Source organism: Diceros bicornis, chromosome 35 (assembly GCF_020826845.1).
Source record: "Diceros bicornis minor isolate mBicDic1 chromosome 35, mDicBic1.mat.cur, whole genome shotgun sequence".
Lineage (NCBI taxonomy): Eukaryota > Metazoa > Chordata > Mammalia > Perissodactyla > Rhinocerotidae > Diceros > Diceros bicornis.
Genome location: NC_080774.1, coordinates 9,886,316 through 9,899,757, shown reverse-complemented (window position 1 = coordinate 9,899,757; position 13,442 = coordinate 9,886,316). Strand labels below are relative to the sequence as shown.

The 13,442-nt window shown below is 43.5% G+C and overlaps 2 protein-coding genes across 4 annotated transcripts in view; one reads left to right on the top strand and one right to left on the bottom strand.

Annotated features, from left to right (window-relative positions):
• ACAD10 (acyl-CoA dehydrogenase family member 10) overlaps positions 1-1,487 on the bottom strand; it is a 51,700-nt gene extending 50,213 nt beyond the window's left edge. The window contains exon 1 of one of the 2 annotated variants that reach the window (XM_058531433.1): positions 1,423-1,487. The gene's annotated coding sequence lies outside the window, so the exon portion shown is untranslated. The other variant, XM_058531432.1, reaches the window with a different exon arrangement.
• A 173-nt stretch (positions 1,488-1,660) lies between these two features.
• BRAP (BRCA1 associated protein) overlaps positions 1,661-13,442 on the top strand; it is a 35,274-nt gene continuing 23,492 nt past the window's right edge. The window contains exons 1-5 of one of the 2 annotated variants that reach the window (XM_058531431.1): positions 1,661-1,867; positions 3,626-3,787; positions 4,731-4,929; positions 6,277-6,466; positions 12,158-12,271. In XM_058531431.1, the coding sequence (XP_058387414.1) occupies positions 1,786-1,867; positions 3,626-3,787; positions 4,731-4,929; positions 6,277-6,466; positions 12,158-12,271 (747 nt within the window). In that variant the 5' untranslated portion in view covers positions 1,661-1,785. Of the gene's footprint in view, positions 1,868-1,910; positions 2,716-3,625; positions 3,788-4,730; positions 4,930-6,276; positions 6,467-12,157; positions 12,272-13,442 lie in introns of those variants that run through there. The other variant, XM_058531430.1, reaches the window with a different exon arrangement.

The window sequence follows — 13,442 nt, the reverse complement described above, 5'->3', positions numbered from 1 at the left end:
GCTACCCAAATTATTCCTTCATAAATATGCACAGCGTCTTGTCATATATTAGGAGATGGTTCAGTAAAGAGATTGAGTGTTGGCTCTGGAATCAGACTGCCTGGGTTCAAACTGTAGCTCTGCCACTTACTAAGTACGAGATCCTGAGCATGTTACTCTCTCTCTGAGCCTCAGGTTCTCCCTCTGTAAAATGGGAATTACAGTACCTATTTCATAAAGTTATTACTATTACATAAGATAAAGTATGTAAAGCACTCAAGTTAGTACCTGGCACACCATTAAATGTTATTTACTACTGTAATATACTATAAAAAGTTCACACAAGGTCTCATATGTCATATGCATATACTATGTGCATATGGCATATGCACTTTCACATAAATCAGCGAGTCTCAAAGGGGCAATTTTGGCCCCAAGGGGACATTTGGCAATGTGTGGAACATTTTCGGTTTTCACCACTTGGGAAGAGGTGCTACTGGAATCTAGTGGCCAAGGCCAGGGATGCTCCTAAACATCCTATAAAGCATAGGACACACATACACCCCAAAGAATTAACAGGACCTAAAAACGTCAATAGTGCAGAGGTTGAGAAACCCTGATATAAACAGTATATACTGAAACATATTTCATAAGGTAAAGTCACAAGCTATATATACACATATATCATGAGGCCATGTTATTCCATATATAGTCCATATACCTACACATGTCCAGGATGTGCTGGGATACATCTTACATATCATTATAGCATATACTCAGAATAGCATCCTGTCATATACGTCTTATATATGTACTGATTGCAGCTCTCGATATCTATATGCTAAAGGCAGTCTGACCTACGGGAAAGAATGCTGAATCTCAGAAAAACTAATGTATATAAAGCCTTGCTCTGTATACATCATTTCATTTCACCCTCACAGCTGTACGAGGATATTATCCCAATTTTACACAATAACTAGCTCAAGGGCACACAACTGGTGATCAAGGACGACTCCATAAGAACAGTAACCGTGTGTTATCTTATTCACCACTGTATCCGCACCGCTCCAACAGTGCCTAGGCTCTCAGTAAACATCTGCGAAGTGATGGGTAGGGGAGTAGGACTCAGATCTGTCTCCAGCACTGAGCGCTTAACCAGCCCACCGCCCTACCTTAACCGAGTCAGAAACACTGCAATTGAGTCCCTACTCCCTATGGGATTCGCCTCTCCGAGGCTCAGCGTACCTCTCTGTAAAGTGTGGCTGACACAAAGCAACCCTGCCTAGAGCCAGATCGAGGAGTCAAACACGACAAAAAGAGGCAAGACAGGTTCTTGGGACAATTCGGAGACCTCGCGGAGCCGCGGCCCCCTCTGCGTCAGCTGAGGCGGGCTGAGGGCGGGGCCTCTAGGGAAAGTTTACTCGGGCCGGAGCGCAAACCCACCGATAGACCTAATGTGGAGGCCAACACTCGCAAACCCCGCGACCTCCCTCCTCCCCGACCTCTTCGAGATTCCGTCCGGAGAGGCTTAGGGTCACGCTCACCTCCGCGCCGCGTTCGCAGTCACGTGGCCGCCACTCCACCCAATCGGAGCGTGCGCTGATCCGCGCATGCGTGACCCCGCGGGTCAGCGACGGCGGCCGGGAGGCGGAAGTGGAGGTTGTTGTGGCTCCGAGCGGGGAGCTGCGGCTGCTGGGGCGGCGGCTGCTTCGCTGAGGTGGTGGCGGCGCTTCCCGTCCCGGGCCGCTCGGCCTCTAGGCTCGCTTCCCAGCCTCGCCTTAGCCCGCCGGGGCCCGCGTCTGCCCTATGAGTGTGTCACTGGTTGTCATCCGATTGGAGCTCGCGGAACACTCGCCCGTCCCCGCTGGCTTCGGCTTTAGCGCCGCGGGTGAGTCCCGCGGCCTCGCCGCCGTCCCTGTAGCCGGCGTCCCGGCCCGAGGGGCTCGTCCTCCCCAAGTACGGCCCGGAGAAGGGCTGCGGCGGGCGCTTTGGCTCAGGAAGAAGCTGAGAGGTGGTTGGGTTCCCTTCACCGTCCGTCCTTAAGAGGCCTCCCCAGATGTCATCTCCGGGAAGCGCTTCCCGGTCCCTCCCTCCCGGTGCTTTTCCACGGCGCTCTGTTTACACCTGGCGCCTCGCCCTCTCCGTCCCGGGTTAGAGTCGAGTTGTGTAGACTTCGCTCCAGGCTTGGTGAAGGCAGGTCCTGGATCCCCAGCCACGCTGACGGGCCCGTTGCTCTCTGAGAGAATATGCATTTAGGTGCCCTGTAACAGTAGTAATAACTATAACTAGAGTTTGTACACTTCCTAAATCCCAGCTCTGTAGTAAACACTTTGTGCGCATTATCTTCCTCATCTTCACGACTCGGTTCAGTAGGTGTGTGGTGTGCCCCTTTTACAAATTGGGAAACTGAAGCCCAGTGATTGAATGGCTTGCCCAAGTGGTGAAACTGGGATTCTAACTCAGAGCTGGACTTGAGAGTCTGAGCTCTTCACTACCGGCCACACAGCCTCCTTCGGTGGGGAGTGCAGCCGTGACTGTTCCTGGGACCTCAATTACCTACTGGTAACGTTTATTCAGGAAGTACTTGCGGAGTGCCCACTATCTGCTGGAGCTTTCGTTGTTGCAGAATGAGACATGGCCCCTGCTTTAACGGCACGGCAGTTCAGTGGGGGAGACAGATGAATCAAATTATTACAGAATAAATGTAGACATACAACTGCAATAAGTGCTGTGAAGGTAAGGAAGAAACAGTTTGGAAAACTATTATGAGAAGGTCTGTGGTTTGGGGAAGGGAACTGGGGCAGGTAGGGATGGATGGTGTCGTTGGAGACTTTCCTGAGTATGTGAATTTTGGAGCTGCAAATTAAAGATTGAATATGATTTAATGGGTTACAAGCACCTTTCAAAGGCTAACAGTGATCTTTGAGTTCTGAAAGTAAACTAAATCGACGTTAGCCACATGGACACTTCTACAGTCAGTCATGATTCATTTAGTCATTTATTCAACAGATCTTTTTAGAGCTTCCAGTGTGTGCTGGGCACACTGCTGGGCAATGTGGTGTAAGTGGTGGGGATACAGTGGTGGGTAAGCAGACCTGGTCCCTGCCCTGATAGAACTTTATATTAAGGGTATTTCAGTTGAGTCTCCAAATTCCTTTTTCATTTTTGTGTGTTTCATTGATTTAAGACAGTGGTCACAGATTTTCATGGCATGAGGCTAACACAGGGTATTTAAGAAGACTACCCCTAAAGGTTTTTATAAGTTTTGTTTATTAATGGTAATGACTTGATACCTTCATTTTGGGCTCAACACAGTTTCGCTTTATCAGGTATTACTAAAACGTTGGTTCATCTGAACATAATCACTGTGGAACCTTCCTTAAGCTGTTACTCTTGTTGATTTGCTTTAAAGTGCATGATTTCACTAGAACAGCCCTGCATTTCTGAGTTTGTTGTAGTGAGTGTTAATTAACTATCTGCTGTGAACTGCTAGAGCCCCAGAGGTGGGTGAGATGGACACTGCAAAGGCATCTTCTTATCTTGGGGGAGGGCAGCAGAGAGAAAAGGGAAGCCTGTGGATGGATACATTGAGAGTAGAGAGGAGCTTCTTTTATTATCAGGTGTTAATCATTCATGTGTTCTTTAGCCGGGGAAATGTCTGATGAGGAGATCAAAAAGAAGACACTAGCTTCAGCTGTAGCCTGTTTAGAAGGGAAGTCACCAGGGGAGAAAGCAGCAATCATACATCAGCATCTTGGCCGTCGAGAAATGACAGATATGATCATTGAAACCATGAAGTCCAACCCAGGTATGCTTTCTAAAACCGAAGACTCTCTTTTGTAACTTAAGCCCCTGGTTGCCTGTTTCATACATGTTGTTCAATGAGCCCATGATTTTGACCTTTAGCATACTTTTATCTTTCACTACCTGTTTGCCTTACTTGAGGTTGTCAAGCCACATTTCAATTTCTCAAATGTTTCTCCTAAATTAATCCTAACAAACTGGGTTGGCAACTCTATTCAGTGAGGAGAGCTACTTACCACCTAGGTCAGTGGCAGATTATGAATGAATCCAGAGAAGCATGTCGTGTCTCCCTCTGCCCTGCCAGCTCACTCCAACCAGGGGAGTGGATGTATGCTACTTCTCTAGCACAAAGGTGGTCAGAATTGGTAGGTTTGGTTTTCAGACTTAATAGTCCTGAGTGTTTGTCCCACTTAAGAGTGCATGGTGGAAGACACCTGCTCTTATTGTGGTACTGCCAGATGTAAGAGCCATCCTTGAGTTTCTGAGGATGTTAATGAGATTTTTATGGGGCAAAGAGCGCTTTCAAGTTGAGATGCTCCCATAACTCAGCTGTTCTGTGAATTTAGTTCTTAAGCAATACATTACAATTTCTCTGTCAACGTTTATTCTTCTAACTTGAAATTTTAATCTAATTAGAATCCTTCAGGGCCAGCCCGGTGGTGCAGCAATTAAGTGCGCGCGCTCCGCTGCGGTGGCCCGGGGTTTGCAGGTTCGGGTCTCCGGCGTGCACCGACGCACTGCTTGCTAAGCCATGCTGTGGTGGCGTCTCATGTAAAGTAGAGGAGGATGGGCACGGATGTTAGCCCAGGGCCAATCTTCCTCAAGAAAAAAGGGGAGGATTGGCATGGGATATTAGCTCAGGGCTAGTCCTCCTCACAAAAAAAAAAAAGATTTCTTCAGTATATTTCCTATCAGTTTATAATCTGCTAATTTTTAATTTGTGAAAGATGAACCGAAAGCTACAATGGAAGAAAGGAAGTCTTCAGAAGCATCCCCCACTGCACAAAGAAGTAAAGATCAAAGTAAAGAATGCACAAACGCTGCTCCCGATTCTCCATCCAAACAACTTCCAGACCAGATTTCGTTCTTCAGTGGAAATCCATCAGTTGAAATAGTTCATGGTATTATGCATCTATACAAGACAAAGTAAGAAAAACCTTTTTCCTTTTGATTTGGTATGTTTTTTTGCCTTAGGGCAGAGAAAAATCTCCTGCCCTAAAGGATAGTACTTTCACATATCGTGGGTCAGAGAATTCTTAGATGTTTTACTTGTAGACTGGGGCAGAGCTTCTCCTTATAAAGGAAATGTGTAGATGCACTTGAGAAAATACCTAGGGAGACATTCCCTGAGAAGGTAAGTGTGCAAGCTGATTGGGAAATTGAAAGGAAGGAAGATAAAAAAGAAAAATTATGAGTGATCGGTAACATCGTTATAGTTTCATATCCCCACCAAATCTTTACTAAAGAAGCTGCTAAGAAGTCAGTAAATGGATTGTAATTTCGTCACCTCTTTTTACCCTTGTCTGAGGTCCAAGCAAAGCTTGCTGGAGGCCAAAGGAGGCCAAAACATTTGCCTAGGTGATCTATAAGCTGGGCCATCAGCTCCTTGGATAATTGGCAGCCGATCTCTTTAAAGGCTGTCCTTGTCCTGACTTGTTTGCTAGGTCCCCACTGGAAAACAGTGAGTACTCAGGTAGCTGTTTTGGATCACAGCTGTTGAAGTGAGTTTGCAGCATTTCAAAAGCAAATTGCATCATGAGAGGGTTTTCTTTCCTCTCTCCTCCAGCTATTCCAACCCAGCAACACTTTCTGTAATCTTTAGAGCCACATCCTCATGGTTCAGAATTCTCTTTCTTATGTTTGGAGCTCTTTTCTCATCTAGACCCTTCAAGAGAAGTCCGTAGTTAGAGTGTGCTTCTAAGTTACCTAATGACAGATTGTTATTAAAAAAACTGATGAGAATAAAACACGAACTGCAAATTTGCCTAACGCCGATTTATAACCATAACAAGCCTTTAATTGATTAAAAATTTCAGTGGTGGGTGTAATGTAGAACATTTCCAAGCTTACCTTAAACTCCATTGCAGATATGTTTAAGGGATTCTGCATTTACCCATGTGGTATGTATTTTCAGGTAAAATAAGCTGTTTAAATGGATTTATGAAGTTCAGTCATGTGCTGCATAACGATGTTTCGGTCAATGACGGACCGCATATACGGTGGTGGTCCCATAAGATTACTACCATATAGCCTCGGTGTGTAGTAGGCTATACCATCTAGGTTTGTGTAAGTACATTCTGTGATGTTCACACAACAACAAGATTGCCTAACAGCGCATTTCTCAGAATGTATCCCTGTTGTTAAGTGACACATGACTGTATTACAAGTTGGGTTTTTTTTTCTATTTTCTTGGACATAAAAGTTGTCTAATTAGTGTTGTCTGAACTAACTATACCTCATCTATTCAAGACAGTCTAATTATTGTCTTATTAGTAAGATGACCTCCTTAAAAGAAGATGTGAGGCGCAGTGCCATGCTGTGTATTCTCACAGTCCCTGCTACAATGACCAGTCATGACCTTATGAAGTTTGTCGCCCCATTTAATGAAGTAATTGAACAAATGAAAATCATCAGAGACTCTACTCCAAATCAATATATGGTGCTGATAAAGTTTAGTGCACAGGTAAAAGTTAAGATATTAAAAATCTCTTTGCTACAGAAACTGTTTTTGAAACTGTATGATACTAGCTGTATGTGATTTACAACATTTTGCACTTAGGATTCTTGATATATGTATCTTCTAGGATATTGTCATAATTCTAGAAATATTTCTAAATTCCTTAGACAACTCTAATTCATACTCACAATTTTTTATAAATCAGGTTGGGTATGAAATCTTGGGTTGTGTTTGTTTGTTTATCCAGTAGTAATTATTCCAGTAGAGCAATAGTTCCCAAACTTTTTGAAGTTGACACTATATTATTAAAGATAGCTCAGAGTTCTGATTGGAAATCACTACAATGGAGAGAGAGAAACACTGAAAGAATGATGATATTTTCAGTTTTTAAAAGTACTTGTGTTTTATAACAGATACTTTTTGATATAGGAAGGTTTTGCCATTTAATCCATTTCACTTGTTGCATTAAGCAACACTTTCCATGCGCCTCAGATCTAAAGAACTTAGAAAGATACTCTTGGTTTTACACATTCATTCTTATGAATATGCATGTTTCTATACGAATATAAAAATGAGGTGAGCTTTCAGTATTATCCACGTTGTTAAAGAGCTACCCTGTCTGTAGGTTTCATTTAATATGTTTTTTTAATATCCTCTTATATTTGTCTGTTGAAATTTCATTAGGTTTTGAAATGCAGCTTTGTCAAAAGTTACTTTTTTCATTGATAAACAGCCTTCCTGAATTTGCTCCAGAAAAACAGTTCCAACTTGCAGGTTGACAAAGAAATTGGTGTGCCTGTAGGATAATTTGCCAGTGCCTCTGACCAATCACCGAGATTGGTGCGTGAAAGGGAGCCCATGACACAAGGCCTGCTTGTTGTCTCCTCCTACCTCATTACAGAATCCAGAGTTGACAGCAGTAGCAGCCATTCGTTGGCCATGGGGAGGAAATTAAGAGAAGTGTGAGTTGGATTACATTTGTACCTGTTCCATAGGCCAGAGAAAGAGAACCCTCAGTGTGGAGTTTGCTGTACAAGAGGGTACACAGTTGTTATCTCTAACCTTTACAAAGCACCCCATCATTAAGGGAGACATGTAAAACACGTGTTTCAACTATCCTGTAGGCTTAAACTTCACAAGTTGACATTGAGAACAGGAAAGCACTTAAACAACTGCTTTCTGTGACTGTCAAGAGACCTTCCACTGAGCTTTGCACACAATGGGCAAGTGGTGCTTTAAACCTTTTCAGTCTGGTAGCACATGTAATAATAAGGATAATGATGATAGTGTACAACCTTTATTGATTGCTTATTTTATACCACTCACTGTGCCAAGTGCTTAATGTGCATTGTCTCATTGAATCCTCACTGCAACTCTAGGAGGTACTCTTATTATCCTTGTTTTATGAGCGAGGAGACTGACTGTAGAGAGAAGTGACTGATTTGCCCGGGGTTACACAGCTAGAAATAAGTGACTGAGCTGAGATTTGAGCCCTCACTTTTAATCTCTAAGGCATACTCCTACTCCTAGAGTAGGAGCGGGATGAAAGTGTGGGGAAGGGGAGATAGTCACTATTTGCAAGAAATTGTCTAACAGCAATATTGTAGTTATAGCTTCTAGTTAATTAAGGGCAGTCAGCAAGTAACACACAGGAAAAGTCACAGAAACAGGGAAAAGATGTTTAAGAACATATTAGACTTTTTACATACTCTGAAGTCTAGTAAACTCACAGCACTAATTGTCTAAAAAGCCCACAAACTTCCCTGTAGCAAGTGCCACCCTTCATAGTGTGTAGATAATACTGTGGAAATTTTCTGTATACTTCTGCACTGTCTCTCTACCTCTGTCTTTTGACCAAGTGCAGGTTGCTCAAGTTGATGGATGTTTTCTGAGACTCTGAAACAGCTTGCTGCTTGCTCTTCCCCTTGGGGATAGAGCCATCGACCTTGGTATCATGAGTTGTGCTATTTGTTGCTAGTGCTGGATCTTAGATTCCAAGGCTCATCCTATAAGAATCGTCTAAGACCTAAAAACACCCTCGTGGTATAAGACTTGAAGTTGTTAAATTAGTACTGGGCCCTAATGAGAATAATAGACTCATTAGCTACCAACTGTTGAGCACTTCCTAGATGCCAGGCCTGTCCTGAGTGCTTTTCATGCATTTAGCTCCTTGAGTCCTCTCAACAATGCCATGAGGTAGGTGTCGTTACTTCCATCTTTTATAATTGAGGAAACAAGCCGCTGGAATAGGTCACTTGCCCAAGGCTACGTAGCTAAAAGTGTCCGAGTTAGGATTCAAACCCAGGCAGCCTGACTCCATAGCCTGGGCAGCTAACTATAATCTTATTCCCTTCTTTTTCTCACCAGAGGATTTTTATTAAGAACTAATAGCCCTTCTCTATATCTTTTATAATCTCTTAAATTTCTGTTGGCCTCAGCTTTATGCTGGAGGTGTTATAAAGAGATGTGCTTACAAAGTTGTACTGTGACCTTTAGGAAACTTAGTCTTTAGGGAAGGAATTTTTAATTCATCAGGACACAGGAAGGCAGGAAGGGGTTCAATTTTGTAGTTCTTGGGGACAAAAAAAGACAGACTCTCAGTAGAGTATGCTGGTTCATTTTCACTTGCATGTTTAGGACAGCCTAGGAGATCCCTCTTTTGAGAAGTGAAAATATGTTCTCAACACTATAGTTGATCACTGACAGTAAAGGAACCTTGATCATAGTGGATTTTTCTTTTTCCGAGTTTATCCTAAGACGAAAACAATAAAAACAAAGGACTAGAAAAAAACAAAAGCTGTTTTTTTTTTTAATTGGAGGCTCTACACAGTGCAAGCATTTTAAATAAAAGAGTTGTTTCTTCTATGGTTTTTTGCAGTTAGCTTCACCCTTTCGTTTTGTGCATTTCAGTGGTGGGTTGAAGTAGGAACCATGTGTATTTTGTGCCCTACTCTTGTTCTTGTGCATAGCACAGTGTCTGCCACATGCTGGGTGCTCAGTAAATATTCCAACACGTGAAGTACATTTCCAATCCAGGATTTTATAATTTTATTTATTTATTTTTTCCCCCCAAAGCCCCAGTAGATAGTTGTATGTCATAGCTGCACATCCTTCTAGTCGCTGTATGTGGGATGCGGCCTCAGCATGGCCGAAGAAGTGGTGCGTCGGTGCGCACCCGGGATCCCAACCCGGGCCGCCAGCAGCAGAACGCGTGCACCTAACCGCCAAGCCGCGGGGGCCGGCCCTCCAATACCAGGATTTTAAAGAAGAGACCAATGTGTTCAAAAAAACATATTTCTGTGGTATAGGTAAACCACTCTCCCAAGAAAGGAATAATTTATCTGATGTTAAGTAGGGTTTGTCACATGCCCAGTGTCACAAACCTTGTCCCTTCCTCTGAGGAGGCATGGTTGCTTTGCAAGCATTTACAGAGCTGGAGGGCTGAGGAGGGGCTGCAGCTGCAGCCAGCTCCTGGTGGTGCTTGAGGCCCTCAAGAGCCAACCTGTGGCCCTCACTTGCAGGTAGCCACGCCCTCAATACCTGAATCTATTTGTTCACTGTGCTGCTTACTCACCCAAAAGCATTTCAAGAAAAAGCCATTGCTCTGGAAGAATGAGGGAAGCCATTTCAGGTTGCTTCCTCTTAGTATTAAAGGGATTTATTGTCCAAGGACTATCTTTTAACATTTTGAAGTTAAAATGCACTGTACCGAATACACTGGTTGTTTCCTGAAGGAAAGCCCCCTCCCCCTCATAAAACTGTGTTCCGAGTTGATCATCATCAGCTGCTTAGCTCGCTTGGTCATATAAAGAAAGCATAAATAATCAAGAATTCCCACTTGAATTACATCATCAGAATGAAATTAAAATTCATTCTGCTGAAAAGCTTACAGTGGCTGCAAGATTCAGAACTCTAGGAAGGTAGACAAGCAGGACTATTTTTGCTTGGTACAGACTTGAATCTCTTCCTGGAGGTTGACAATTTGGCATTTCCTTTTGCAGAACACCCTTTCTGCCCCCAAGCAGCTTGTCTACATTGGTAGAACCAAAGCACACACCTTCCTACGTTTGGCTAATGCCTGTGTGGGAGTGAGATCCAGACAAGCCTTGGCCTCCCAGCTGCCTCTAAAAATTGCTGAGTTTAAAAACTGGAATTGTTCCGGTGGCACAAGCAGTTAAGTGCACAAGTTCCACTTCAGTGCCCCGGGGTTCGCGGGTTCGCATCCCGGGCGTGCACCAACGCACCGCTTGTCACACCGTGCTGTGGCGGTGTATGTATGTTGGCCCAGGGCCGGTCGGTCTTGGCAAAAAAAGAGGAGATCAGCATCGGATGTTAGCTCAGGGCTGATCTTCCTCACAAAAAAAAAAAAAACTGGAATCATCTCTTTGTTACTTTCTACTAAGGCTACACTGGAAGGTTTGATGTACTTTGTGTCCACGTTCACAAATGCACATGTGCCTCCGCAGCTTTCAGGGAACTGTTGCCCCGATTCCGTCTATCTTCCACTCCCTGGCAAGGAGACTATTAGTATTTTAAAGGCTGGTTCATCTTTTTTTTTTTTTTTTTAATTTTTTAAATTTTATTTATTTATTTTTTTCCCCCAAAGCCCCAGTAGATAGTTGTATGTCATAGCTGCACATCCTTCTAGTTGCTGTATGTGGGACGTGGCCCCAGCATGGCCGGAGAAGCGGTGCGTCGGTGTGCGCCCGGAATCCAAACCCGGGCCGCCAGCAGTGGAGCGCATGCACTTAACCGCTACGCCATGGGGCCGGCCCAAGGCTGGTTCATCTTGACCTTTTGATCTTGGCCAAGAATTTTGCTTTTGGTAGAACACACTCATTTGTTTAATCCTTGTCTATCTTATATTATTATTGTTTGGTTTATTGAAGAGGAGTTGGCTTTTCACTCCATACCAGTTCCACTGGTTCTTTATTTTTTCTAACACAGATGCTGACTTTTTTATAAAAGAGCTCTTCTCTAACAATCGTCAGTTATGATTTGGTTCCAAGGTCTGCAAAAATAAGTGTTGACTCTCAGCCGCCGAGAAAATGCTGACTAGAGAAAAAAAATACTGGTATCAAGGGAACCATTGACTGTTGCTGGTTGAATATTAAAATTGTATGGGCTGGCCCCATGGCTTAGTGGTTAAGTGCGCGCGCTTTGCTACTGGCGGCCCAGGTTCAGATCCCCGGCGTGCACCGACCAACCGCTTCTCCGGCCATGCTGAGGCCGCGTCCCACGTAAGCAACTAGAAGGATGTGCAACTATGACGTACAACTATCTACTGGGGCTTTGGGGATAAAAAGGAGGAGCATTGGCAATAGATGTTAGCTCAGGGCTGGTCTTCCTCAGCAGAAAGAGGAGGATTAGCACGGATGTTAGCTCAGGGCTGATCTTCCTCACAAAAAAAAAAAAATTGTGCTAGCTGTCAGCTTGTTGCACTTCATTAGCTTCTGTGAGTTCAAGTGAAACTGTCACGTGTCAGGACCATTGTGGAGATGTAGGACGTTGACCTGCAGAGTTCTGTTAGCATATGAACCTGCTTCCACAGATGTTACTTTTGGCGGTTGCTTTCTCTCCTAAGTATAAATTTTAGAAGCTGATGAAGGGAGTAATTGAAGCCATGTATCTTGAATATAAAGCAAGTTTTCAGGATACCTCTCTTAATTTTTTGCTCTTCCCCATTGGTGTGCCTAGGCTGATGCAGATAGTTTTTATATGGCGTGCAATGGCCGCCAGTTCAACTCAATAGAAGATGATGTTTGCCAGCTGGTCTATGTGGAAAGGGCTGAAGTACTGAAATCTGAAGATGTAAGTGTGAATAATTCTTGTACTTGATATAAATATATCAGAATGGTATAAAGTTGAATGTTAAAATATCTGTGGAAATGTCCAGAATAGGCCAATCCATAGAGACAGAAAGTAGATTAGTGGTTGCCAGAGGCTGGGGGAAGAGGAAGGGAGTAACTGGTAACAATTACGAGGTTTCTTTTTGGGGTGATAGAAATGTTCTAGAATTAGATAGTGTTGATGTCTACACAACCTTGTGAGTGTACTAAAAACCACTGAATTATACACTTTAAAATGGCAAATTTTATACTGTTTGAATTTTATCTCAATTTTTTTGAACTGTCCAAAATTAGAAAAAAGAAAAGGTATTATCAATGTTGTTGAAATTGAACGTTCATCTATTCCAGATCAATGAAGCATTGCCTGGAGCCTAAAAGAAGTGTTTTTGTTTTAAATATTAACCCTTAATCCTCATCCTAATTCTTGATTCTGTTTTGATAGCAATTTGTAATTGCTCTGAACTGCCACCCTCTATGAGAACCTTTCCAACAATAAGTGCTCGCTTGAATCATTTTATCAAGTAGTAGATATCAGCTCTCATATTTTTAAGATTTCTTTTCTTTTCAACTAGACCTATGGGGCTTTTTACTTCAAAATCAGCTTGATGAAAATAAGTTCTCAGTAGATGGTTCTATCATTAGATTAGGTAAAATAAAAATTGATAAGTGGGGCTGGCCCCGTGGCTTAGCGGTTAAGTGCACGTGCTCCGCTGCTGGCAGCCCGGGTTCAGATCCTGGGCGCGTACCGACGCACCGCTTGTCAGGCCCTGCTGTGGCGGCGTCCCATATAAAGTGGAGGAAGATCAGCACGGATGTTAGCCCAGGGCCAGTCTTCCTCATCCATTGGCATGGATGTTAGCTCAGGGCTGATCTTCCTCACACACACACAAAAAAATTGATAAGTGTTAAAATCGGGCTTCCCTTGTGCCAGATGCTTTGCAAGGCCTCAATGTGAGACTCTTTTTCTCTAAATGAACATGGTTTTTTGAGACATTTCCTGTAAATATCTACTCTTCAGGGACCATAGATTAATGTGATTCTTCTCCACGTCTTTATGTGTGTGCCTGCCCACCTTTGCCTCAGTAATTCCTGCTCGTCTTACAGCTGACAGGGCTCAAGTCCGACATGCTATC